The 27074-nt window shown below is 38.7% G+C and overlaps 1 protein-coding gene and 1 non-coding gene across 3 annotated transcripts in view; both read right to left on the reverse strand.

Annotated features, from left to right (window-relative positions):
* Window positions 1–27074, reverse strand: part of LanB2 (laminin subunit gamma-1) — a 351641-nt gene that overhangs the window by 137709 nt on the left and 186858 nt on the right. For both annotated transcript variants that reach the window (XM_083135585.1, XM_083135586.1), the window contains 2 exons: window positions 3130–3315; window positions 1901–2126 (listed from right to left, as the gene is read on the reverse strand). In XM_083135585.1, coding sequence (XP_082991711.1) covers window positions 1901–2126; window positions 3130–3315 — 412 coding nt within the window. The remainder of the gene's footprint in view (window positions 1–1900; window positions 2127–3129; window positions 3316–27074) is intronic.
* TRNAE-UUC (transfer RNA glutamic acid (anticodon UUC)) lies at window positions 18342–18413 on the reverse strand. Its single transcript has one exon. It is a non-coding gene; the product is annotated as a tRNA-Glu (tRNA).

Genomic DNA, 27074 nt, shown 5'->3' on the forward strand with positions numbered 1-27074 from the left:
TTACACCATGGATATCCACAGGATTTGTTCCGGGGGTGATTCAAACGTGGCACTTTATTCCAGCGGTGCAGCAAACGAGACATGTTTCTTCCCAAAATAGCGATGCAGCTCAAAAAAACGTAACTGTTAGCTAGAATATATTCATATATGTCAGCTAGTTATCTGGATATTAGAATTATTTAGATACTAATTAAATAACATGCAGATATATTTAATCTACAATCTAGATAATCTGTATTTCCATGTAATAGACTTTGTATTTATGAACTTCCTCCAAAAGTAAGCATTATTGTCGAATTATTTTTGACGCTGTTGACACATTCAAAATTCACCTCAAAATGCTGAGAAAAAATGTAGCTGTAGCGAAATTTTCGCTACAATTACAGGAATTTTGTAGCTTCGCTACCGCTACAACTACAATTTTCAAAATGTAGCTTCGCTACAGCTACAGCTACAACTTTTGTAGCTAGCTACTGTAGCGACGCTACAAGTAGCGCGCTACTTCTGACCACTGCCAATGGTGGTTGCATGACCATTTTAGAAAAATTTCATTTTTAGTACATACGTTTGTACATGTTTCTAGATATCAAAACCAATGTTCAAAAAAATTTATTGTCTTTAGTTCTCCTGGTAAAAAAAGGTAAAGTGCTCTCCTGCGCATAGCACCACGCCATGAAGGCATATTGGGGGTGTGGGGGTAACGCCCCACACTTTCTTGATCCGGTCGTGAGTGGGGGTGATGTGATCAGCATCACGCCCCTGACCGCCTTTACCCCCAGGGTTTCCGCCAGGTACCCATGTTATTCGACGTTGGGTGGGAGCCGGGGCCGCTTCCATCGTTAGAAAAGTTCCCGGATTTGAACCTGCCGGGGATCGAACACGGGACTTTTAGCAAGGTAGTCAGACACGTTACCGACTGAGCCACCGCTGCCAACTTAGTTCTCCTGGGGCAGCCATTTTTCCAACATGGCGCATGGCTTTTTTTGCTCATGTAGCAGTATACAGAAACCTTAATATCTCAAAAACCATTAAAGCTAGAGACCTGAAACAAAATTCATTTTGTAGCTAATGAAGTATACTTCCTATGATATTCAGGTATGTTTTGCTTGAAATTGCATCGTAAGTACGAAAATTATGGTGGAAAATGGGGTAACAATAGTTAAAAAATTGCATTTTTAAGCCCGATTTTAGTCTAAGGCTTGATTTTTTTTCCATGTGTAGACCTACCTGCAGGGTGTCTGTAAATAAAATATCAGTGCCTAGAAATGCACCCCTTTTTTACAGCATGGGCTCAAACATGGCCGTTCATTGAATTTTGACAGTTTTCGGGGCTAAATATCTCAGATGGGTCCCCTTTAAAAATTCTGAAATTTGGCACATAGGAAGCCCTTCATGAACCTAAATCACAGTAAAAATCTCAACTTTTAGATTCAACTCCTTTTGGTCAATATGAGGTAACGTATTTCACCTAATTTCTGACGTTGCAAAGTAAGGTTAAACTACATCCCGTACTTAAAATAATGAAGTCTTTTCTTTTTCTTTTTTAAATTTGGGTTAAATAAAGGCTCAGAAAATATAGTAACATGAGGTTTTAATACTTGACTTACCATAAATTGAAATTACAAGGTATGACAATTGAAAATCTGCACAATTTCATTGCAAAAGGTTTGATTTATTAGGTACCCACGTAAGAGCCTGGACCACCTCAAAGAAAAGATGCCATCTCCCAAATCATCCCCACAACACTAGCACACCACAATTGCAATGATGAAAAACAAAATGTAACATTGCCTAAACCTTATGGTTCCAGATTCAAGTCATCTTGGATATTAGCCTAAAGAGGGAGAAGAGTGATATACAGGAAGAGAAATACAAGAGTAGCAGTCATTTACAGGCATACCTATCACAACGCTTTCCTTCAACATTTTCTTTGCATTGACATGTTCCTGTGTAAGGATCACACTCAGGTTCATTGGCATAACTTCCTGGCACACTGCAGCCACAAGGCTTGCAGCCCTGAGCACTGAAATCATAGTAATTGGTCTCGCAACGATCACATTTTTCACCTGTTACTCCAGTTTTGCATTGACACTTGCCCTCACTGTTACACTGCAAGCTTCGAGATCCTGGAAAAAGGAAACATGTCAGTGTTCAGAAATTATATTAAAATATCATTTGACTATCATACAACATCGGAAATGTAATAATGTTTATCTTCTGAATATTCTTTGCATGTTCTGGTGGAAACTGATCTTACAACATGGAAAACGGGTCCTACTTTAAGTTTTGCTTAAAATTGTAAAACAATTTAGTTACTTCCATAGCAGATCATAATCAGAGCAATAATAATAATAATCAGAAGACTTCAATGTTCTTTGAGAGAGTAGTAGTTAGTGTCTCAGATTGATTTAAAGAAAAGGAAACTTCTAGTTTTCTTACATTCTGAAAGGAACATATCTGACTTGGGAAGAATTCTGACTTCAAAATTGAAATTCCCAACTTAAATACTAAACATAAACGTGTTACATTTCTTAGAAACCTTACTTATTTGAATCATTTGAAAAATTTCCTTTAATGAAATGCTACATGATATAAAAATGGGCAAAATGGAGCAAAAGTAATTTAGACACGTCACGATGTAGAGAAAATTAATAAATGTTTTGCACTTGTTAAGGTTACTAACATCAGATTGTTTCGACATAACTTGTATTGAATATCAATAGGAGGAGATACAATTCGGATTGTAGGCTCTAGGGCAGTGTGTTGCAAAACTATTGTTCAGTCTCTTTATTATCAGATATTTTTAAGTTTTGGATAATGTACAATGCTACAATCCCTTTAACCGATATCCATATATTTGCAAGTACAGACTCGTAAATCATAATCCTATGTTCAAACTTGCATTACATTTTGCTGTTTCCCATACATCTAATATCAACTTCACTGTAGAGCAGAGTAACCAAATACAGTCGATATCAATCAAACTCAACATTTTTCTATTCTGATTCAAACAAAATGCATTTACACTGAATCCATACATTAAGTGAGGAAACATGATTTGAAATAACTTAGTAAGGAAAGGAGGCTGGTAGAATGCAAGACGGCAGGGCTCCATAAATAAATACATACCTAATTCATTGCAGTTGCATGCTATGCAGTAACCATCCTCTCGTTGATAAAAATTTTCCTTGCAGCGCTCACAATTTGGTCCATCTCTGTTCCCTGTGCAATCCAGACAGTGTCCTCCATGACTTGTTCTGTCGTATAATTCTTGATCGAAGAAGCAGCGAGTCGAGAATCCATTGCAATTACAAGCTGAAGATAAAACAAACACATATCTAATTCAATTTAAATATGAGGCATACAATTTTCTATATTAATGGAATTATTAATTTCTATTGTTCCACATTGCTCAAAACAAATCACTGAATATGGCGATGAAAAATTGGATTTGATTTTTGTTGCTTAGCGCCCCTTTTCTTCCACTTTTGGCTAATCGCGACGATGATGATGAAGAATGATTATATGATGAAACTGATGAAAGGACACCCACAAAGAACACCCATGCCCAGGCCGGGAGGGTGGCGATGAATAACTGAACATGTTTCTTTGAACTTGACTGTACTAGTGTTTGAAGTGGGAGAATGTGGAGGATGGTATACCCCAGTTAAGAACATTTTCATGAAGCATCCACCCCAACTAGGATAATTTGCATAGGCATCTCCTCATCTATATTCTGTCCCCCGTATCTCTGGAGCAAGCGATCGGAAACAAGTTCCTGTAGTGACGCAAGATGGCTGCACCAATGAGCATGCGAGAGGGAACGGGATTGCGTGGAGAGGGGGCGCGACTGCAGTTACCAGCTTTCGCAGCAATGTGTACTGCTTCGCTCTGCCCACTCGATTTCCTCCCATTCTCTGCCTTGCTCCACACATTCCGGGAATAGAGTATATTGTACTGTCTCCATATTGATCCATAACAGCATCCCCTCACTTATGCCCAAACTCGACAAAGCATCACCCAGCTAGGAATGTCCATTTCGAGCACTGGACTAAAAATTTTCATTGCATACCTGTATATTACCATCTAATTTATCAGTATTCCTCAACAAGTATATTCCACTTTAATAATTTCATAGCTATATTAACCTACTGCTCTTAAGATGCACAATATGCCAATTAAAAATGTACAGAACACTAACCTTGTTACTTCGGATAGAAGTTTATTAACACTTAAAAATGTATGGGTAACGATGGGAAATCAACTTTTAGTTATTCCACGGAGTACCTATTTCTACTGACTGTGTGTTGTGTATTCATGGCAGGGCGTGGCAAAAAGCAATCCTCACATCCCATTAGACATGTAACGAATATTGCCTTATCTCCTTATTTGGCAAGGAACTCTGAAAGACAGGCTATTTGGGAACAGTCAGGTTTGCAGTCGAACAGCCCAAACCAAACAATCGCACAGGCGGCAATAAACGTTTAACATAAAAACGCCAAACCTTGTGATTTATTCACGCAGGTTTTATTATCGGGTGTCAGCAGCCGTTATCTTCATGACTGATTGCTGTGAACCAGAAACCACAATACGCGAGAAAAACTTGAGAGTCGAGTGTAAAGGAAGGAAGTAATGGCCTGTGCCATTTTTTGTTTTGTTCTTCCTTTTAACAAGTTTTCGACGGACGCCTGGGTGGAGTTGTGTTCGTCTGTCTAGTTTGGCTGCTCCCAATAATTATCTGACTGGGTGAGATTGCTTCTCCTTTTGACGGAACGTCGGACCACCGCAACTGCAGTCTCTCTGCCTGACCTCTCTCTTAAGCTACGTTCACACCAGTAATTTTTTGTACTAGACTCTCTCCGCCGTTGTGCCACTAAAAAGTGAAACAATAGGACACATAATGCACAGGACCGACCAATAACTTTTTTGTAGCTGGGCAAACAAAGAACTAACTAACTCTCTAGCCTTCTTAAACCCGAAGGTTCATGGCTGCAGCAACACAAGCCATCCATCTGTCCCTATCCTGAGCAAGATCAATATATTCTTTTCCATCCCTACCGATTTCCTTTAGGTCCATCTCAACGTTATCCCTCCATCTTCGTCTTGCCCTTCCTACAGGTCTCTTACCATCAGGTTTCCCAACACGAATCCTGTAAACTCTTCTGTCCTCTCCCATTCGTGCCACCTAAGTCTTCTTGATTTAATCACTAATAATATCTGGACATGAATACAAATTATGTAGTTCTAAATTATGTAACAAACAAACAAACAAAGACACGGATTTATCTACTTTTTTTCTTTCTGGTGATTGTAGGGTTAATTTAATCCAAAACACGGGCGCCACCAGGAATTTTTGTTAGGGAAGTCGGATAATCGATATAAAATTCATTGTACTTTTTCATTGTAATTATTAGTACCAATAATAGTGTAATAAAGAGGCAAATCTATCCCTATTCATTGCACCGTACCTGAAGGCACGTAGTTAGTGTGTGGCGGTAGGGCTCCACATATCCTCGGTCCTGGTAATAGTGAAGGTTATGTGATCAGCAACACACTGGTGCTCATTGGTTAGAGGCTGGGTATCGCCTAGAGCTATTTGTGCAAAGCCATTGTTCGAAAAATTCCCGCATTATTATTATTTTATCCTTGGAGAGAGGTTCTACTTGATACACTAAATGAGAAAATACCTGACAACTGTCTTTTTAATATATTTTTTCGAGCTTCAAACCATTAATATAGTGCAATCGTAAACTGTATTGAAGAGGCGTAAAACTGATTTAATTTGAACACAGTATATCTAAGGTGTGTGTGTGGAGAAAGTGTAATAACTGTAATGTTGTAACTATGATCCGCAGGATGTTTTTCAGGGAGGGAGAACGAGGAAGCATGGAAATTTTTCTAAGGGGAAAGCGAGGCACGTTTTACCTCATAATTCTGTTGTCCTCTCAAAAAACACTCATTCAGTTTGAAGTTATCATGTTCCTAGAACGCCTTTCTAATAATTAGCAAAAGTTACTGCGACTGAAATTAATTTATATGTATGAAATATATAATTTAAGTTGACATCAATTTTCCGGAGGGGGTGTAGCCCTCTTGCCCAAGGAGGTATTTAGGGAGCGTCGAGGCCCCCCGAAAGACTTACCAAGTACTAAATCAAATAATCAAAATGTACTTGTTTAGAATTTGTTATATAATCGATGGTTATTTACGAGATTTTCGTTGAACTTATTGGAAGTCAAGAAATTGGAATCATACAGCTCTGAAGAACAGTTCGAAAGATTTATATGCACAGTACTACCCTACTCATGATCGTGGTTCGACTGCCATGGAAGGGCCTTGGTAATATGCATAAAATGTTAATCAGAAACTTTACTTTTCGTCAATTGGATCTAACTCCTTTATTGTTATTCAATAAATATTCAAGTCTTTATGTATTTGACATTAATTTCCTCGCCAAGGCACTTGTTTTATGCAAATTTTTACGATCTTAACTACACGCGAGCTAGATAATGAATACGTGCTGTTATATCTCTATTCGTATTCCATCTTTTTACCTATTCATGTAATAACAACAGTACAATATTAAATAATTTACATATATAAATAATATAATTCTAATGTAATTAAATATAATTATCATAATTATATAACAATGATTATTATTATTATTGTTGTTGTAACACTTAGTCGGACCCCCCCCGAAATATATTTCTAGATAAGTGCCTGCTCTTGCCCCCGCCCCCCTCCCTTTCCAGACGTCCATGCATGTAACCAAAGAGAGAATGCGCAGGTATTGTAAATATAAGGAAGCGTTGCAACTATCCTGTTTGTAAAACTGAGATCAGGCGAGGAAGTAGTAGCTATACAAAAATAACCCATTTTTACTTTCTTCCACGTGTTCCATCGTTCAAGGTTGCAGGCGACAATATACACGCTCGCAACAGCTATTAAAGTGGAACGAGTCGGGTGACATACATTTTCAGACATTTAACACATTCCCTCCCAACTTTTCGCAAAACCGCCCTAAAACAGTGGCTGCGCAGGCCTTATATGTGAAAAAGTGTTGGTATTTGAGTGCGGCGTGTCGATAAATGGCTGATATTTCCTTCACAGTTATTGGTACAGGCAACTTTATTCACTAGTGGTCAATAAGTGAAGTAGAAAGACTAATCATTGCCTTTACATCATTTAATTTCATTCGTTTCAAGAAAATACAATCATATTATTAATACAACTTCACAAAACAAACTTGCTTGTTTTGGCTGTGTGTTTTTTTAAACTAAATTACCTTCACGATCTTCTCAATTAGGAACAAAAACTTGCTTCTGACAAGGTAATTAATTCTTTAGATAGGGTAGAGGATAGCTCCAATCTTTTCAAACGCCTTGAATGTGAGAGGCCTGTGAACAGATGGTTGGCCTGAGCTTCAATGGTCGAATAAAATCAAGACCCAGTGCACAGCTGGTGGTAGGATGCCGCAACTTCCTGTTAACCCTCCCCTCCCTTTCTTGTTCTCCTCAAATGAAGACAGTAAATTATATCCACGAGCTCATCAGTAGACAATTTTGCTGCGAAAAACACGAGGAAAAGAAAGAAGACGCAGCAGCTGTTACAGTATACTTCAAATTTCATATCTACCATGAAGATTAACGGCATCATTTAGTTTTAATCTGGCGATTGTTTTCTTATTAAAATCGTAATCGTGATGATTAATGGTTCTTACTTAGGTATTAATTACATGTATAATTGATTTTGCATGGAAGTATCTGCACCTCAAATAGATAATAAGCCATTAAGTTCAGACTATATCAGTGATATTTTAAAATGTATCATGGGTATATGTTATTCGGACACTCGTCCTTTTCTTTATTTTAACCCATATCTGGTTTTAAAACATAAAATAAAATTAATAGTTTCCGTTGATTAAATATGTCTAATAGACACTCAAGTCATTATAAATCACTAATACGATTGATAGGTGAATCATGGCTTTCTACGTTCTCAGCGTCCGAAAATTTGATTCAACATAATCATTCGGACAGCAGTTGGTAGACATGGAATAAAAAATCTGTCGATAAGATAGAAGGGGGCATCATAAAGCGGAAATGATGGATGCACTGACTAGTCCGAGAACGTATTTTCGGAAAGAAAATAATGAGATTGTGAGAAAGATAACAAAAGACTCCAAATTTTGATGAGCGGATACCGACAGCTATACCAACTTGGAGAACAGCACCAAACCTGACCTGCCTAACCTACTCACGCATTCATCTAATAGCAGCTGCTTTCACATAGATCGTTTGAGATATGTATTTTACGACATAAAATCAAGGAAATGATTCCAAATGAACACACTTTTTTGCACCTTTTCGCGAGATTAGCACATGTATCCCCTTTTTACCCTCTCTTTGATGCTTCACCTTTTTGCTTCCTTTTCTTTCATGGTTTGTTTAAAAATGGGACAGAATAATAAATGATGAAGAAGTTCTCTCGGGATATCAGGATAGGCTTCCAGAAATCACCTGGCTGATATCCCGAGGGAACTTCATCATTCTCCTCCAGAAAAGCTTCAAGAATTACTTCAGAATAATAAATGATTTTCACTTTTCTTGACCAGCTACATAAAATCCTATAGTCTTATTTTGTAGAGCAGAACGAGAGCTATAAAATGGTACAATATAATCATTACTGCTCCAATAGTTCCCAAGATAATGTGGTTTTTTCACATATAAGGATCTCCTGAGCTCCAAGCGTCAGCGACTTAATTCGAAAACAGAAATGTCGAGCGTAATCCAGTATAAAAAGTTGTTTGAAACCCAGAAAATGCCACACTTACTTCCTAAATACTGGTTTCTTTAGGTAATTATTACTAATTATAATTATTACTAATAATCAGTCGGTAACGCGTCTGACTACCATGCTAAAGGTCCCGGGTTCGATCCCCGGCCGGTTCAAATCCGGGAACTTTTCTAACGGTGGAAGCGGCCCCGGCGCCCACCCAGCGTCGAATAACATGGGCACCTGGGAGAAACCCTGGGGGTAAAGGCGGTCAGGGACATGATGCTGATTACATCACCCCTACTCACGACCGGATCAAGAAAGTGTGGGGCGTTACCCCCACACCCCCTATACGCCTTCATGGCGTGGTGCTATGCACAGGGGAACACTTTACCTTTTTTATTATTTATTACAGTATTGAATAAAGAATGTTAATATAACTGGTTTAGACCTGAATAAAGGCATTTTATTAGCACCTTTTTTTGCACTGTTTTGAAAACATTTTTAGAACTTTCTTTTCTTCCTTTCCAGGCCATAATTTTGCACCGTAAAATCCCTTCCCTAGTAATGAGCATACGAATGGGTTAGGTTTAGTGTTGTTAGCATATTTTGCACAGCAGTCAATCAATATGTCACGTCATAACCGTTACTGCGCTGGCAGTACTATACTTCCAAAGTCGCTAAAGCTAAAGCAGGTTGCACCTCCTCTGGCACTGGTGGAGCATAGTCCTGAATCACGCTGTACAGTCAGACTACTTCCACAAAATCTCCATCTCACTTCATCAATCCAGCCAACAAGCCTAACAACATCGCAGAGCGTAATCGGTAGGGCAAGGAATTGGTGCTGGGTGGAGATGACGCCAGCGATTCATTGGAAACACGCTACGCTATTGGAGGCTTGAAGCAGCGGTACTCGCTCTCAAGCTGTTAATCCAGAATAGCCGAGACGCAGACTACCGACGATCGCCATTTGCAGCTCGTCAGAATTACAAAGCAAACTTCTCCTAATGAAGTTGTCAAAACCAAAACGTCCGTACACATTCACCAGACTTCGAATAAACACCCACACGCGTGAGCCGTGACAGCATCCAGCTTGACTCGATCACAACAGATGAAGAAGATATTTTAATTTGCGCGAAAAATCTCTGGGGAAGAAACAAATGACTTCATTGGTTCATGCGTGGGCGGTTTAATGAAAGGAGGCGCCCGCCAATTGCAAAATCGTGACCAGTCTACGCTGGACAGGACAAAACGTCCGTCTAATGAAAGCTGCTTGCTCGGCACGGGCTGTTTCTCATCTTGTTCAGTAACAATGTTCTGGAAGAGATGGTTGTGCACAGTTCCCACAGCTTTCAACTGAATCTTGCTATGAAAGTATCGGCATCTCTCTGCTCTATTTCTGTTATGCTATAGTGAAAATAAGCAAAATCTGTTAGCAGGCACATAGCCAGGGGTTGGGCTCGGGGGGCTAATGCCCGAAATCCTACATATATATTATTTGAATAATGTATAGTGGTAATTAATTTTACTTCCTAAGCATGATTAAACATCTTACATAATAATTTGTTTGGGAGATTATTCTACCTCGCTAGGTTCACTGTATTCTCTGCAAAGCATCATTTTGAATAACGCAATTTTAAGATTGTAGATTATGACATTCCTTAGGGAGAATCAACTTCAAGTTACGGCTAATCAAATGGAGAGTTTCGACTTTTCCGACGACAAATCACATCTTCCATGTGTCCTCTATCCGTTAATGTGTTTTTCGACACTATCTTGGTATTCCCATGAGAAGAAGTAAAATAATATTTCCATATCCGTAATGCTAACTTTTCTCCTCCTAAGACCATCCAGTGCACAGACACGTCTTTCTTCAGCTCGCCGCGGGAGAAGATCGGTTGGGAAGGAGCAGGAAGGGCCCTCTCGTCTGGCTGGACACAAACTGTTCCTCCTGCCCTTAATGTCACAAATTATACGTATTTCATGTATTATGCAATGTAGGCTATATAAAAACAATATATAATTTATAAGTTGTATTAAGTTATATGTAACTGATATAACTCCAAATTTGCCCTCCCCCTAAATAATTCTGCTTAAATAAATCACTGTTGAGGGGTAGTTACGTGGCATTCCTACCGAATGCGTGAAAATGCATATTCCCAGATTCACCTAACTCCTGTCCGAGACAGGATAAAAGGAGACTACCAGCCTCCATTGGAAACGTTTGGGCCCGCAAGGCATTATGGGCCACGTTTAAGAGTAATTGCTTGCTGTCACGGCATTTGCAATTATCTAGTTGTGTGGTGCCTAAGTAGGTAGTTAAAGTCGCGCCGGAAAGACTTTTTAGCGAAGGTACGTGCTTGCATCGACATTGCGGCTAATACTAATATCGCAATATTTAATGACCGTGGAAAATTTTATTACCGTGCTAGCGGTCCTCGTGAGTGGCATGGGATTCGCAATGTTTCGCTCGATAAATCATCCCAGGCGATTCATCAATTCGTTTGGCTGTCTGGTAGCCCAAGTGATTTCTACGTGTGGGCAAAGAACAACAGTCGGACGGAATAGCAAGATTCGCTTTGTATGCTATGTTTTATCGAATCCACTGTAGCTACCGGCATTGCTTCACTTGGAACGACATTTTCCCACGGTCGTAACTCGATGAGGGTGATTATGCGGCCATTTGTTTTCATGTACACGGTGATCATAAAATCTGGAACCAATGGCAGAAGGCGACCGTGGAATGGGTACCACAGTCACCTCACCTCAACCCCATGAACTTCGCCACCATGGGCGTCCGGAAGGGGGGGGGGCAAGGGGAGGCCGTGCCCCCCCCCTGGAATATGAAAGTCAACCAAAAAATATGTATTTCACACATATAATTTCATTTTAGCCACAATAATATGTGTTAATTATTGCATGAACACCATAAATTCAAATTTAAGCAATGTTTTTTACGGAACAACAATATTTTTGGGGAAAATTTGCCTTCGTTTGCCCCCCTCTGGAAAAAAATACCTTCCTTGCCCCTCCCTGGAAAAAAATCTGCGGACGTCCATGTTCACCACATGGGGAATTCTGAAATGTGAGATGCGTGCTGTCGAAATTCGGGAAATGGATCATTTCCGGATGAGGCTGCAATGGCTGCCCTGGATACAGAAATTTTGAACAGAATTCAAGGAAACATGTTGAACCGTTTGAGTTCCACATAACACACCCTGGACTGCATTTTTAGAAAATTTTGCAAGAAAACAATTCTGAATGAAATATATTGAAACAAAAAGCTAGTAAATACATATGACAACAATTCTGAATTAAACTAAAAGCTAGTAAATAAATATATATAAAAACAATCTGAATGAACTATACGAGTGCCTGTACAAGAAACTAAAAAATAAATATGTAAACATTTCTGAATGGAACATACATAAATAATTAGAGCAAGAAGTGGAATATAAATATATTTTCAGTCTTTCTGAACTCTTTTACAAAATTCCCTTTTGTCATTACTTTTATGCTGGAAGCTCTCTTTTTTTCTTTTAACACGAAAACACGTTTTTTATATTAGCCGTGAACATATAAACAGCGAAGGTACGATGTGGTGGATGGATATTATCACACTCTCCTGACCAATCCGTGGATACCTTTAATTTAATCAAGTGGGTACAAAGATAACCCATTCTACCTTCGTGACAGCCTACGGGAGAAGAAAAAAAGAAGGTAACTCCTAGCAGAGTCCCTTACAAAGGCAAGATTAAAGGCACGAGGAGGAAAGCGGTTTTGCTCATATTAAAAAAGAAATACCCCCTGTTAAGAGCAATTCTTTTGTTTGAAGGAGCCGACCGTCTGGAGCTTTGGATTCTAATTTCGAGAACAGCCATCGATACGCCTTAAAAGGGTCCCCCTCCATACCCCGAGTTGCTTTCTTCGCCTTTCCATATAGGGTAGGTGACGACGGCAAGGCTGAGCACAGTAATTCATTACCCTCAGGAAGACTTTGCACCTCTAAATCTCTTTCGAAAACAAAAGAATCGCGACGCTATGCTTCTTTTTCGGTCTATTGTGCCTGAAGTTGGAGCTATGCTCGTGGCCTACTTCTCACATATAAGATCGAAAGCTGTTTTGTGACTGGTACATTCTTTTGTAATACAGTATTTAATAACAGTGTTGAAGCGTAACATCTTCACACAGTCATCGCAAGATTTGCTAAACGTCAGGGTCGATCTTTCAACGGAGGGGGCAATATCTCTCTGCTATAAACGCCAGTTTCATTGCCCTTTCAACGTAAAAGCTCATACCACAGATTTTACGACTACAAAATACATAATTCTATCCCATAGGATGAGAATTATTAAATATGATTATCTGGATTTCAGGTTAGTTGGCGCTGAACTGGCTACCTGCCGGATGTGATGGTTGCCTGGCTGGCTGCTTGACTGGTATGGAGGAATAGGACATGTTCTAATTGCTACTGACTTTCCTCGACTGGATTCTGTGGAACAGCCAATCAGAGCAAAGATAATCTGGGAGTTTGCAAAGAAGAGTTTTTGGTCTGTGGTTTCCGAGTGTTGGCTGTTTTTGTTCGTTTCTCAATTTTAAAAAAAGCAGAGATGACGTGCATTGCATTCGTGTTCATTTCATTAATATTTAGGTATTTATGCAAAGCGATGAGATGTGTACGTGACAAATATGATTAGCTGAAAATGAAAATCCTTATTATTTACAAGTGTATTAAATGTTTGTTTTCTTTCTTTTGCGCAAATACCCTATTAATATTTCATTGCGAGTGTTGGTAACACACGCATCTAGAATGTTCTCTCATTCTCAAAATTTATTCAGTCATGAACTGTATAAATCGTAACGAGGAAGTAGACCGAAGCTGTTAATTGGACGGGTTAAAATTACAGTGGTGTAAGTCACTTTGTTAAAAAGAAAAAAACAGTCTGACCAACAGCACTTTGCTGATCAACACAACAGCTGTTTCCTTTATTACAAGACCTTAAACTGTCATCTGTTGACAGTTGAATGAATCTCTGATTTACTTCACGTCTTCTGTTAACAGATTAACTTATCTCGATCTGGTTTCTATGTCTAAGTGGTTTTTTTTGTTTTTTTTAAAAAAAGTGACTTACACCACTGTAACTTTAACCCGTCCAATTGTAACGCGAATGAGAGCTTTGAAAATACCTTCAATACATGCGATTATGTGCATATTAAGTTTAAAAAATTATGTATTACCATCCCTAGCTCGGAAACTTCAGCCTAACACCGCTTTCACCTTCGTTGTCACCACGTTGAACCATGCACCATAATACCCAAGACTACAGTAAACACCCAGGGGTCCCGGGTTCGAATCCTGGCCATGGATATTTGTGTGTCCATTCATCAATTTCATCACATCATCACTCATCCCCATCTTCGCAAATTAGCCAAAAGTGGTACAAAAAGTGAAGTAAAATAAAGCAAATCAAATAAAATAAAAAAAACAAATACAGTAAACCCCCCCCCGCCCCCAATATTTTCCATTTGGGTGTTGTAATTTATATTTACTATAGAGCTTGGCTAAAGTAATCAAAAATGAATTGATATGTTTAAATTTTGGAATATGTTCATGAACAACGACGCCAGGGGTTCCGGGGTGTTATTTGCGAGTGTTCCTTCACCAAATCACTCATCCTCATCGTCGCGATTATCCAAAAGTGGCAGTAAAGCGACGCTAAATTACAAAAACAAAATCAATTTGATTTAAATGTTCATGAACAACAGTAAAAACATGTATTTATATTTGTGTATATTCAGTGTACAGAAGGTAATGAAGACAGCACGAAGAAGGGTCATGTGATTTGTAATTGTGGAACAGGAAAAGACTAAGGAACCGATCATAAGAAATGTAAAGTCAAAACAAGGGGAAAACATTCAATTCCATTCTGCACAAAAAGAAAAAAAATGAATAAAAATAGAAGCCAAAAAATGTCAGTTTTGTATAAAATGGAAGGGAAAACACGAAAATGAATTAGATAGGGTAGTTTTCCAAGATGGCAATCAACATTCTCAGATATGTTTTATCTGACTTTGGTTATATTTTAAACCAAAGCACAATGATAGAAATTTAATTTCGATCATAAGTGTTATTAAATGTAATAATTTTAGAAATTTTGGTGGGATTGAATTTTTTGTCGTGATCATTTTTGTTGCTATTGGGTTTTACTCGTGTAGTCAAAAATGTAATCTCACAAAAGAAGAAAGATTAGAATTAGAGCTTTAATTAAATAAAATCCGAAGTTAAATGCCCGGTAGTTCTACGGAAGGACTCTGTTCGGTTTCTGCATTGTCCCTCCGAAGGAAACGAAAGCACTTCTGCCCTCTGTTCAGTGGCCTGGAACAACCATCTCTATGACGCAACCGAATTCCGTTTGTAAAATAGTGCACGGGACAAAAAACACACAATATGGCTCTCGCATTCAACTCTGATTAATGTTTGTTTCTTCAGGTGAGTTTGTGAACGAGGACATTTCGAACGTCTCCCGCCACGACCCACGACGAAAGCTTCAAGAGGCAACGAAATGAAGATTTTAATTCTAGCACAGAATACCTCGTATATCTTTCCCTCAACCAGTTCATGTGCGGACAAAAAAAGGAAAAGGAAAAAAGGTTCCAGATGAGCTTGAAACACCAAGCAAGAATTTGAACGAATCTCCCGGCGGTAGCTTTGTTGTGGAATGCGATGTATAAAGTATGTGAAAAGGTCACAGTTAACGTTTGACTTTCCTCTGCTTCTTTCTTCAACCGATAGATAAATATAATAGCCATGTCGCAAGCACGATTCTACGCCTTCTTCTTCTTTAGTTTCTTTTCTTTCTTCCGAACCGAAAAATATTGTCCACGTCTAAGACAACAACAGATTCAGATGGTCAAAGACCTGACAATAGCTCTGTTCTAGAACGTCGACGAAGAGAGAAGACAAATTTGAATCCGGGGCAGGTGAAATGAAGGTGAGAAGGTGAAAGTGAACCAAAGGGTTAGGAAATTGTAAACTTGGGCAATCATTAACAATGGGCTATAAATTGTACACAAATTGCGTTGCAAACGTTTCTTTTTAATCTTGAGGGTTTTCTTTTATTACGTATACACATGTACACTTTATCCATTTGTACAAAGGAAAAATGTGAAATATCAAGATTGCAAAATGTTTTGTGTGTCTACCTGGGTAAAAACTATTGCGCCCAAGGCTCATTGCAAAATACGAACACAATAAATAATGTTAATTTACTGAAATCCAACTGGCGAGATTTGTTCTTAGGATTATTTCGACGAACTGGAGGGACATTGTCTTTTTTTTATTTTTTATTCATCAGTTAACCCCATCTCAAAGAACCAAATATCTTTGGAAGTTTCGGTTACATTGTAGTCATGAATCTGATTCTGTCACTCACATAAAAATATATTTCCAATTGCGAAAACTATGTAATTCTTTAGATTAAACTGTACACGTTCTGCCCTAATTGTCGAGCTCAAGACGATGGTATTGATTGATTTTACTTCGCTTCTTGTGCCACTTTTGGCTAATTTGCCAAGATGGGCATGAGTGATGATATGATGAAATTGATGAAAGGACACTCACACCCATCCACGCCCAGGCCAGGATTCGAACCCGGGACCCTTAGCGTCATAGCGCAATATGCTAAACACCCCGCCACGGATGATACCATGGGATGATGGTATTCTAATTGATTGAAATATATTTCATTTATCAACTTTCAAATATGTAGGCTTATGATGGTAAGAGACCAGTCGGAAGACCAAGATCGAGATGGAGGGATAATGTTGAGATGGACCTAAAGGAAATTGGTAGGGATGGAAAAGAGTATATAGATCTTGCTCAGAATAGGGACAGATGGAAGGCCTGTGTTGCTGCAGCCTACGTTTCTACAATAAAACGAACGATATCATCAATTTCCAGAGGTTGACCGACCGTTCAAAATCCCTCGCTTCGATAACACTGGGGAACAGTGAAATTGCGGCACAGTGTTTGAGAGCTAATTTAGGGCAATTTCATGCTGCTGAATAATGATATAATAATATATTTCCTGAATTGGCTCTAATTTATGAAATAAATGCAACTAAACCAAAATGGCGGAAACATAAGATATACATATAAATGAACTTCCAACAACAATTTAATATTTCTTTTTGTGATTACAATAATTATTATAAAAATAAATTTATATAGGCCTATGATCATAATAATTAAGAAAATATGTACACAATGAAGTAACAAACTATGTGAAACGTTTTCTATAGGATTTCCTGCTGTATTGCTTTTTAGCACAATCCGTCTTTAAGCTCCAACAGTAGTCGGCCATCACGTGGCGATCCCACCGTCCCTGGTACCTTTCTTCCATTATCCTTATATCCTGATGGAACCTTTCTCCCCGTTCTTCACTAAAATCACCAACGTTCTCAGGGAATCTGTCAATGTGGCTATGTAGAAAATGTATCTTCACACTCATATTAGCTCCCAATTTCTCAAAATTTTTCAACATATTTCCAACTATATCGGGGTACTTTTCTGCTCTGTGATTCCCCAAAACGTTTTTGACGACGGACACAAAGCTCAGCCAGGCCTCAGATTCGATGTAAGACATGTAAGTTGTAAAATTGGCATCATTTATAAGTGTACGAATTTGTGGTCGTCCGTCAAAGATTCCTGCCTTCAATTTTTCAATACTTAGTCCTGGAAAAGTGTGGCATATATATTTGAAACAATCACCACTTGTATCTAAGGCCTTGACAAACTGTTTTATAAACCCAAGTTTAATATGCAGTGGCGGAAGAATGATTTTGTCCCTATCTATCAGCGGTTCATGAATGATATTAGCTTTTTTAAATAATATTTTCCCTTGGGGGCCAAACTTTTATCGTCCAATGCTTTTCTCTAGCACGACTATCCCACAAACATAGCAAACAGGGATATTTTGTGTACCCACTTTGCTGTCCTAGTAAAAAATTCACCATCTTCAAATCCACACACACGAGCCACTTATGTTCAGCATATTAATTTTTTTTTCTAAAACCATTTTTATGTTTTGGTATTCTTCCTTAAGGTTTGTTGAGTGTCCGATATATTGCCTAGCAATGCTTCATAAGTTGCCTAGCAACAATTTACAAATAAATAAATAAGTTTCTTATGGGAATTTCAGCCTATTATCAAATTTTGATATTACCGAGAAAAGCGTAGAGTAATTTTACCTCCTACATTTTCCATGGTGTGTTTATTTTTATAACTGGAGTCAATTCAACTGAACCAATCATACAATTGGCAATCACAGCTGTTTTGTGTGCTGAAACTGTTATTAAACTTTATGCCGCAAAATAAAATCTTTTTTTTGTTCCCCAGTGTAATGGTACCATGTGACACTAAAATTTCCATGAAAGGACAACATTCTTCCAAGACTAAAATAAATTCACCATTTTTCTCCGCATCGCTCGGCGAAAATGAAAGGTTAAACAAATATTCATAGCATCTTGTTTTTCTTGCTACCTACGCCTCCGGTAAAAAAATATTCCCATGCCGGGAATCGAACCCGGGCCTCCTGGGTGAAAGCCAGGTATCCTAGCCACTAGACCACATGGGACCCATATGTTACTGACTTTGACGTGGATGCTCGATTGGGTAAAAGGGCAGTTTTTTCCTCATTATGCTCACTCTCCAGTTTTAATTTTAATCAGCCTGTTCCCGTGCTGATAACATCAAACGCAATAGCGACCTTGATATATCTCTTGCATCACGTGTAACAATGACATCACCAGCATTACAGTAAACGTTAATGAATGACAGGATAATCATCTTCAGCGGACGAATGACGAAACTAAGTTTAAAATGTCGATTGATAAAATTTTATAATAGGCACTGAAACTTTCACCTGTGTTTCAACAGTCATCATGAAGGGAGTGTAGTGTTGACGTTATGAAACGGTATTCTTCAATTGATTGTTCAGTTCTATAGTTCCATTTCCACAAACCAATTTTTCTCCCTACTATAATAATTTCTGTTATTAAAATAAATATATTCGCATCTACTTTACAGAATACAAAATACAGGGTGATTATAAAGTTTCGATCCATTTCTGTGAAAAAGAGATATTGTACATTGCTAGAAAAGGTGTTTCGTGCAGCGGTGCGTCTCTGGGATTTTTGTGTGGACGTGCAGGGTGGTCATTTGGAATTTGGCTCAGTGCAACCTGTGATGGATTATGTGTTACTCTGAGGTTGGGTTTACATCATCTGTATAAGTTTTCATAGATTATGTGTTAGTAAGTGTTAGGTTTTCCATTCTCATTATTGGTTAAATTCTAATATCTGTTTTTCACCGAAATGGATCGAAACTTTGCCGTTATGACACCGTAGACTTTAGTATGTAAAATGCAGACCTGGAAGAGAGGTTGACAATTGGGTGTTTTCCGAAAGGGTCACCCCCTTACACCCCGATCCCCGATGTGTGTGTGGAAATGCGGAGGGGGACAACATTGAATATAAAAGTAATATATCTATATATTGTTGTGTGAGAATCAGAGGGACGTAACTCCAATTTTTCAAATTTACAGGAGAGGAAATAATGTATTTTTAGGAATATGTCTTGACTCTTAAATAGAGACAGCAAATTAGAAATAAATGACTACCTTACTGCTAAGAAATGTAAGAGGAAAAATGTCGATTTGTCGCGTTCATTTAAACAAAATTGAAAAACGCATTTTTGGAGTATGTTCCTTGGTTCTGATACGACGATATTATACATTGTTTTCGTTATATTATGATATTTATTACATAATTCACAGTAATTTAAGTGCCATTTTTAGTTTAAATCATATACATAGTAGTAGTTTTAATGTACATAAGCCATGGAAAATTTAGGGGCGTAGAAGTTTCGAAGGGGACAGTGCCCCCGATTCCCCCTTAACGTCCCTGTATAAACAATTCCCAAATTTGGTGTTTCTGCCTTAGCTAACTAGAGTCGCTGTTACACAAAATTCAAATGAATAATTTACTTTGCATTAAATTCCCAACACAACTGCAAGATGAATCACTTTACTCTCATCCAGGACAGAAAAACAAGACATGCATCAGACATCCATTAACAATACTTTGTCTGGCGTCCATCAAGGCTCTGATAAACTTTTATTACAGTAGCTGCAACTGGTGCATTTCAAGTGGAGAAAACTTTATGGCGCTCCTTCCCATGACGTTACGCAGCTTCTCCCCACAAAGGTATCTCCCCTTGGGGGGTGGAAAGTGGGTGGGTGAGTGGCTGCGGCGACCTTGATAAGGAAGGATTCCAATGAGTGTGATTAATGGACAGGGGTTTTCACAGAGCAGACTAAAAGCAAGGTTGATGAAGGGGGGGGGGGGAAGGAAAGAGTGATAAAGTCAGATGCCATATTCCAGTTATACTTCACCTGCCCCGGTAGCTCAACTTTTTTGCCTCCACTCTTTATCTCCGCCATGACAATCCGCCGACACATCCAGCAAGATTCTGCCACGGGGCAATTTGCCGCATTGTCCAGAGCAGGAGCCTGATGAAAGATTAAACAAGCCATTCTGCGTCTGGTCTTGGACAGTTTATTTAATCGTCCGTGGGAAATAAAGCATGCGCTCAACAAACTCTCGAGTAACCCTACGGTCGTGGATGAAACTAGATGGTGCTGCTATATACTGCTAACATAAAAGACGACGTGTTGCGTTCGTTTACCACAAGGGCGTATCAAAGGGATGGGCTGACGGTTATAGTATGTTTGTATGTGTTAACCTAAGGATTCCGAAGGGGGTCACTTACTGTGGACATTATATGGAGCAGCAGTGTCTTGAGATTTAAGTCCACTTTATGCACAGATAGGGTAATCGAGATCGGGACTGCATGTACAGCTTAAAGTGGAATCCGAACCATTGTGTGCCTCTACTGATGTAGCTGTGACAGCAGGGAGACGAGACTTGATATTTTTGCCACCCTTTCTTGAATTTCATGTTCCTTTGGGAACGTTGGGGGCAAACAGGGGAGGTCGTATGACCCCTACCAATATATCCCGTGGGAACGGTACGGATCAGTAACGTGCTCAAGGGTGGCAGAGTTGGTAACCCCCAAAAGACACATGAGATTGGTAACGAGTTATTACAAGCAAATGTGACATTTAAGACCTAGTAAGTGGAACTCGCTCAGAAAAGTCTAAGTTTAGTGAGAATAACTTATCAACTTTTCTTATTTTCAGGCTACATGCCCAGTGTCTCTAAAAATAAACACCTGAGTGCACAGCTTACCACAATGATATGGAGACCCAAACGGAAACAGAACAGACAATATCATTAGTGATTCATTCACAAACTTCCAACAGTACCTAACATTGCTCGCAAAGCCCAAATTATGGTAATTTTCGTTAAAGTTGCCCTTATACCACCCCGAAAACAACCTTACGCCTCCTTCCCAGACAAAACATTCTGGATAAACCCCTGATCATCGTGGTTGTTCCCTTCGCCCTTTCTCTTAGTTGCCTATCCACCAAAGCCATTCACTTTCGGCAAACCGCATGTAACTATGCAACCACTTTTCTAAGTTCAACAAGCAACTATATAAACCAGACTGAGCTCTGTTTATTTGCGAGATATTTACTTTTTAGAATCTGCTCCTCATCTCAGCACATATAGTTCATCACACTTGCATGTAAGTATAAACTGGCGGCATCGTTAGATGTCTCAAGAAGACAGTGGCGGATTTAGAAGTTACAGTTGGGAGGGGCGAATTCACTCGGGACACTTTACCCCCCTTCCTGAAAAATCGGTTAGGCATAATTATAAAAGTATTGTTATTATTAACATAGTATTATTATTTCTTATAGTATGGATAACATAAATGATACATCATAAACAATATAAAATATGATCTTCCGTTGTCAAGAGCAATTCATTTTTATAATCTCAGTACGACTTATATACTGTTTCTGGCCCCTTCTGATCAATCTCAACGCTGAAGTTGAGGAATGCCAGGAATATTTATCAGAAGAACCAATCTTCTTGGGAACATTATTCTTCACTAACCGTTAATAAAACTACCAGAAAAATTACCTCATACTAACACAAAACTTGGGATTTGTCTTTTGAATTTCTGTCAAGACGCAGGAATTCATTCTTTTTAATGAATTTTTATATAATTTAAGAGAGACACACACACATTCTCCCGTAATAGTCTGTCACCTTTAAAAGACACTGCTTCAGTTTGAAGTTATGTTCCTGCAACGCCATTTCAATATTTACTACCGAGACTGAAGTGAAATTATATGTGTGAAATACATAATTTTCGGTTGAATTCCATTTTCCAGAGACGGGCAAGGCCCCCTTGTTCCCCTTTCGGACGTCCATGGTGTTCTTTGTGAGCTAGTGCTTCGTCAGTTTATGTTCTGAGTATCAGTTCGTCAGTTTTATCACATATCCTCATCGTCGTGATTATCCAAACGGTGACAGAGGAGCGACGCTAAAATAAACATTCAAATACAAGGCTAGAAAGCAATATAGGAGTGGTGAACCTCGTGCATTAGGAGGGTAAAAAATACTACTGAGGAAAGCGCCATCACTTTTAGGGAACCACCACCTGTTTCTTCTTCAGTGACTACAATGCCACACCGCTACTCACGAATCAAACTAGGAGAAGTTTCCCGCTGCACGAACGCGACTGACGAAGCCTCCTGCCTCGCTCACTTCCTCCTTTCCCGCCCTTCAACGTAGCAGTATAGCCGCTCGTCCTGCAGTCCACACGTGCATGCGAGTGCGCTCTTTCATAAACATCGTAGGTTGATCCGTCCTGGTGTAATGTGATTCCTGCGGGAATCAAATTTCGACTTTCCATATCCCTTGCCTTCATCCATTGTTGATTTAGTTTATTTTGATTTTTCCAGTCGTGATGATGAGGATGAGTGAACTGATGAAGGGACACTCTCAAATATCACCTATTCGCAGGCCTGAATACGAACCCGGGAGCGCGGTATGATAACCACTACTCCAAGGAGGTCGGCTGATCTCGGGTGTTTGTTTGAGAGTCTCCCTTCATTAATTTAATCCAATTATCATTCACTCTCATCGTCGTGACTAGCTTAAAAAGGAAAAAGAGCGATGGAAATTACAAATTACGAAATTCTACACAATAAAAAGTTGGCACAATGCAGTAATGGTCAAGAGGACACGTCTTCAGGCAGTTTCGTTTCTTCCCACCTGGCGCCAGCAGCACGGAACGAAGGAACTGAAGAAGAAACTACAGCTTTTCTCCTCAAATCACTCCTGAGATGTTTCCATGAAAGACCAGCATCAGACGCAAGAGGGGAGAGTTAATGTCCTCGCAGCGATGCTCGACTGGCCCCGCCCATGTCAATGTCCTTCTCCAAAGATCAGAGTCAACTCAGAGGAGACCCAGAGCGCGGGAACAGGATCGGTGTATCTCGCAGGAGCAATTGCGTCGCCAGATTTTCTCTCGGGTGGTGAAGAATTTTTAAGTGGGCTTTGCTTCTGGCTTCTCTTACTTTCTCTGTCTTTCTTACGTACTCTGTTTATCTTTTTCTTCCTTCTCGCTTCTTTCTCTTTCCCCTTCATCTTCTTCCTACATTCTTATCTTTCTTTCCCCCTTCATTTCTCTCCTTAAGCTCTCTTCGTTCCTTATTTCCTCTTATTTTCCTCTTTCATTCTTCCTACATTTTTCTAGTTGTTCCATCCCTCTCTTTTCAGTTCTCTGTTTATATTTTCCATCTTTCCCCTCCTTTTTTCTTTCCTTTTTCGCAATCTCTTCCTCTCTCTCTCTCTCTCTCTTTCATCTTCTTCCCATCTCTGCTCTTTCCACATTTCTCTCTCATTCTTCCTGTTTCTCTCCCTCTCTTTATCTTCCTTTTCCTCTTTTAATCTTCCTTCGTTTCTTTATTTCTCTCACTCTTCCTACATTTATGTATGTCGTCTTCCCCCTCCATCTCTCTCTCTCCTCCGTCCTCTGCTTATATTTTCCATTTTTCCCTCCTCTTCTTCATTCTCTTTCCTTCTTCGCTAGTCCTTCCCCCTCTCTGTCTCTTTTCTTCCTACACTTCTCTTTTTCTTTCCTCGTTCTTCATACATTTCCCTCTTCCTTCCTTCGTTTCTGTACTTTCTCTCTTCTTTTCCTCTTTCTTTCTCTTATTCTTCCTACATTTTTCTATCTTCTCCCCCTCTCTCTCTGATTTTATCTCTTTTTCTCCTTACTACGTTTATCTTCTCTCTCTTCTTTCCTCTTTCACATTCGTCCAACGTTTCTCTATTTCTTACTCCCTCTCTTTTTTGTTTCTTTCTTTTTCCTTCTCCCCCGTCCTCTCTCTCTCTCTCTCATTCTCTCCTCTTTATCACTTGTCTGTGATTCTTGCTCCACCATTTAAAATTTTCTCCTCTATTTAGCTAAAACTATTTCACCGTGGACTAGCATTGCAGAGCACCTCCACGCTAAATTTAGTCTCGAGTAAAGCACCATGTCCGAGATACCTCCACCAGGACATGAAAAGATCATTTAACTTCTGGAAATAAGGAGACATAAAAACTTCCAACACATCGGGTTTACCAAAGTATTCCCCCCAACTAATACTCTGCATTAACTATGTAATCAATTTCCTCAGCTGTAGATCAAGATCCATTCGCTACCGGAATCAATCTTCATTTTGGTTTCAAAGGTGAAGGAGGTTGAAGTAACATATTATATTTGAGTTTTTAAAGTTCACTTTATACACAGATATGCTAATCAGGACTGGACTTCCAGTTTAAAGTGAAATCCAAATCACTATGTGCTTCCACCTGATACCAAACCCGGGATATCTTGACTACAAGGTGACGACTTTTCCAATGCGCCGTCGGACAAGCCCAAGTAGGAAGTTCAGCCAGAAAGTATGAGTGCAGAATGTGGAACACGTAAAAGAAATTCCAAATTCAGTGTTTAACAAAGAAAATGAACTTTCTCAAGAGGCATTTGCTTGGCTTTAACTACGAGCAATGTAAACACTGTGAGTCAATGCAAGAATTGTCACTTTGCGCAAGCTTCCAGTCACTGGCGTACGAAGAAGGGCCACTGATCGGGCTTCAGCCCCCTCCGAAATTTCGAGAAAATCAAAATTTCTAATAAAATCACAGAAAAACCTTCATTAAAATAATCCCCGATTGCAATTTTTGGGGAGAAATATATAAATATCCGAAATATCTTATTGTGTATTCCGCCCCTATAGAAAGCAACTATGAACTATCCACGTTCATATTTTCCAGTCCCTCCAGAAATAAAAAAATAATGAAGAATGGTATTGCCTAAGAAGCACTGATGCGAAAGTGTCGCTTTATTATTAGAAGAATATCCAATAAATATTTGAGATAATGACGCGTGACTAATTCATACTGTGCGAATACAAATTGCAAATCATGTCTGAAATTGAAAATAACAATACACGACCCAACAACCAAAAGACAACGAAAATTACTTGCAGAAAAGAAATCAATATGTCTTCCACGATGCCTAATCGGCGGGCCCATCTGCTTAACAAAGATGCTCCAGATACCGTTGTCACTCGTAATCATATTCTGTCACCGAAGGGACGGTGGATGCGTTAGTGGCCGAATATAGCAATGCTGAATGCTTGCTCGTCCGAGCCATCAGACACACCTTTCACCACTGCGATGATAATCTTACAATTTGGATATTAACAGAACCGGTCTTTAAACGAGTGTCACAGTGGTACGCGGGTTGTCGGTCCAGATCAGAAACATTTCCCGTCTCTCCATACGAACGTCACGAACCACGCGGACAGACTTCAAACCGACGTCTCGCAACAGGTTGAATACTTCGTTCTCAGGGTTCCTTATTTCAGACATTTGAATATAATACTATATCAAGTAATTTGGTTAATGTAGACTTCAGCATTACACAATCTAAAAAAATATCAATATGTTAAAAAGTGTTATTTCTAACAATAGACTTATTATGCAAAACTAATCTTCTACATTGGAATCTATTATATTGTATTGGAATTTGGTGCATAGGCTATGTATGTATTATTTTATACGTTTGATATATACTTCTGATATCATCATCGTTGGCCAAGCGCGTTATGTGATCGACTTTGAACAATGCAAGTTCTCAGGATCGAGTGGTGTTCTTTGTGACTAGCACTTCATCACTCATCCCCATCGTCGCGATTAGGCCAAAGTGACAGAAAAGCAATGCTAAAAAAAAGGAAAATACACACATAAAAGCAGTAAATGTTTGTGTTGATGGAAGGGGAGAGTCCGGAAATTCAAAGTGGGGGTGGGGTCACACATGTCAATCCTCATCGTCGCGATTAAATAAGTGGCAATAACGCGATTGTACAATGCAAATAATCCGTGTGGAATCCAATAATGTGCGACGAAAGTAACTTCCGCGAAATAAAATACGTGAAATCACTTTAAATAAACAATTTATAGAATAATGCACATAAGGATTTTGAAGATTTCATAATCACTCTTCGTGAAAATACGTACATTAATCTTGTAATCATTTAATGGTGTTTATTAGACTCAAAGAAATAAAAAGAAAGGAAACAAAATATATGTACTGTTGGTGTGAAGCTCATATGGAAGGAAATGTAAAAGCATGTACATTCCTCTTGATTTAAAATTCAGTAATTTTTATAGGCAACAATAGCAAACAATTTGCGTAGAAAATATACGTACAAATCATGTTAAACCATAAATGGTGTCATTATCATGAAACTGTAAATAAACATGGCAGCTGATATTTTTTTATCATTAAAAAAATTGCCTAAATTCTGCTACAAAGACTATAAAAACATTTAAGTTAATATTTTTAAGTTGAAATTATAGAGTACATCCTGAATGTTCTTATTTTCACTGGAAGAAAAGTTACTGAAATAATTATTATGTTTCAATTAACACAATCAACAAACATTTCCATAGTAGGTTCACACATACAGTATCAGAAACAGAAAAATGTATATTTACATATAATTTTTTATTTGCGTTAATCAAACTGTTCGAATATTTTACAGGGCGGTTTACTATAAAAAGCCTTTCTGTAAAAACACATACGAGTATCTATATGAATGGTGACAAAAACCATACAAGCAATTTTAAGTTGTTTTTTTTTAAAATATATATATAAAAGATCGATATAAATAAAGAAAATCATCAAAAAATATTTTTATCCACCCTGGTATTGATTGATTTAGTTCAATTACTTAGCTTTTTTTTGGCACATTTTGCTAATCAAG

This window comes from Lepisma saccharinum, chromosome 14 (genome assembly GCF_977018435.1).
Source record: "Lepisma saccharinum chromosome 14, izLepSacc3.1, whole genome shotgun sequence".
NCBI classification, from domain to species: Eukaryota; Metazoa; Arthropoda; class Insecta; order Zygentoma; family Lepismatidae; genus Lepisma; species Lepisma saccharinum.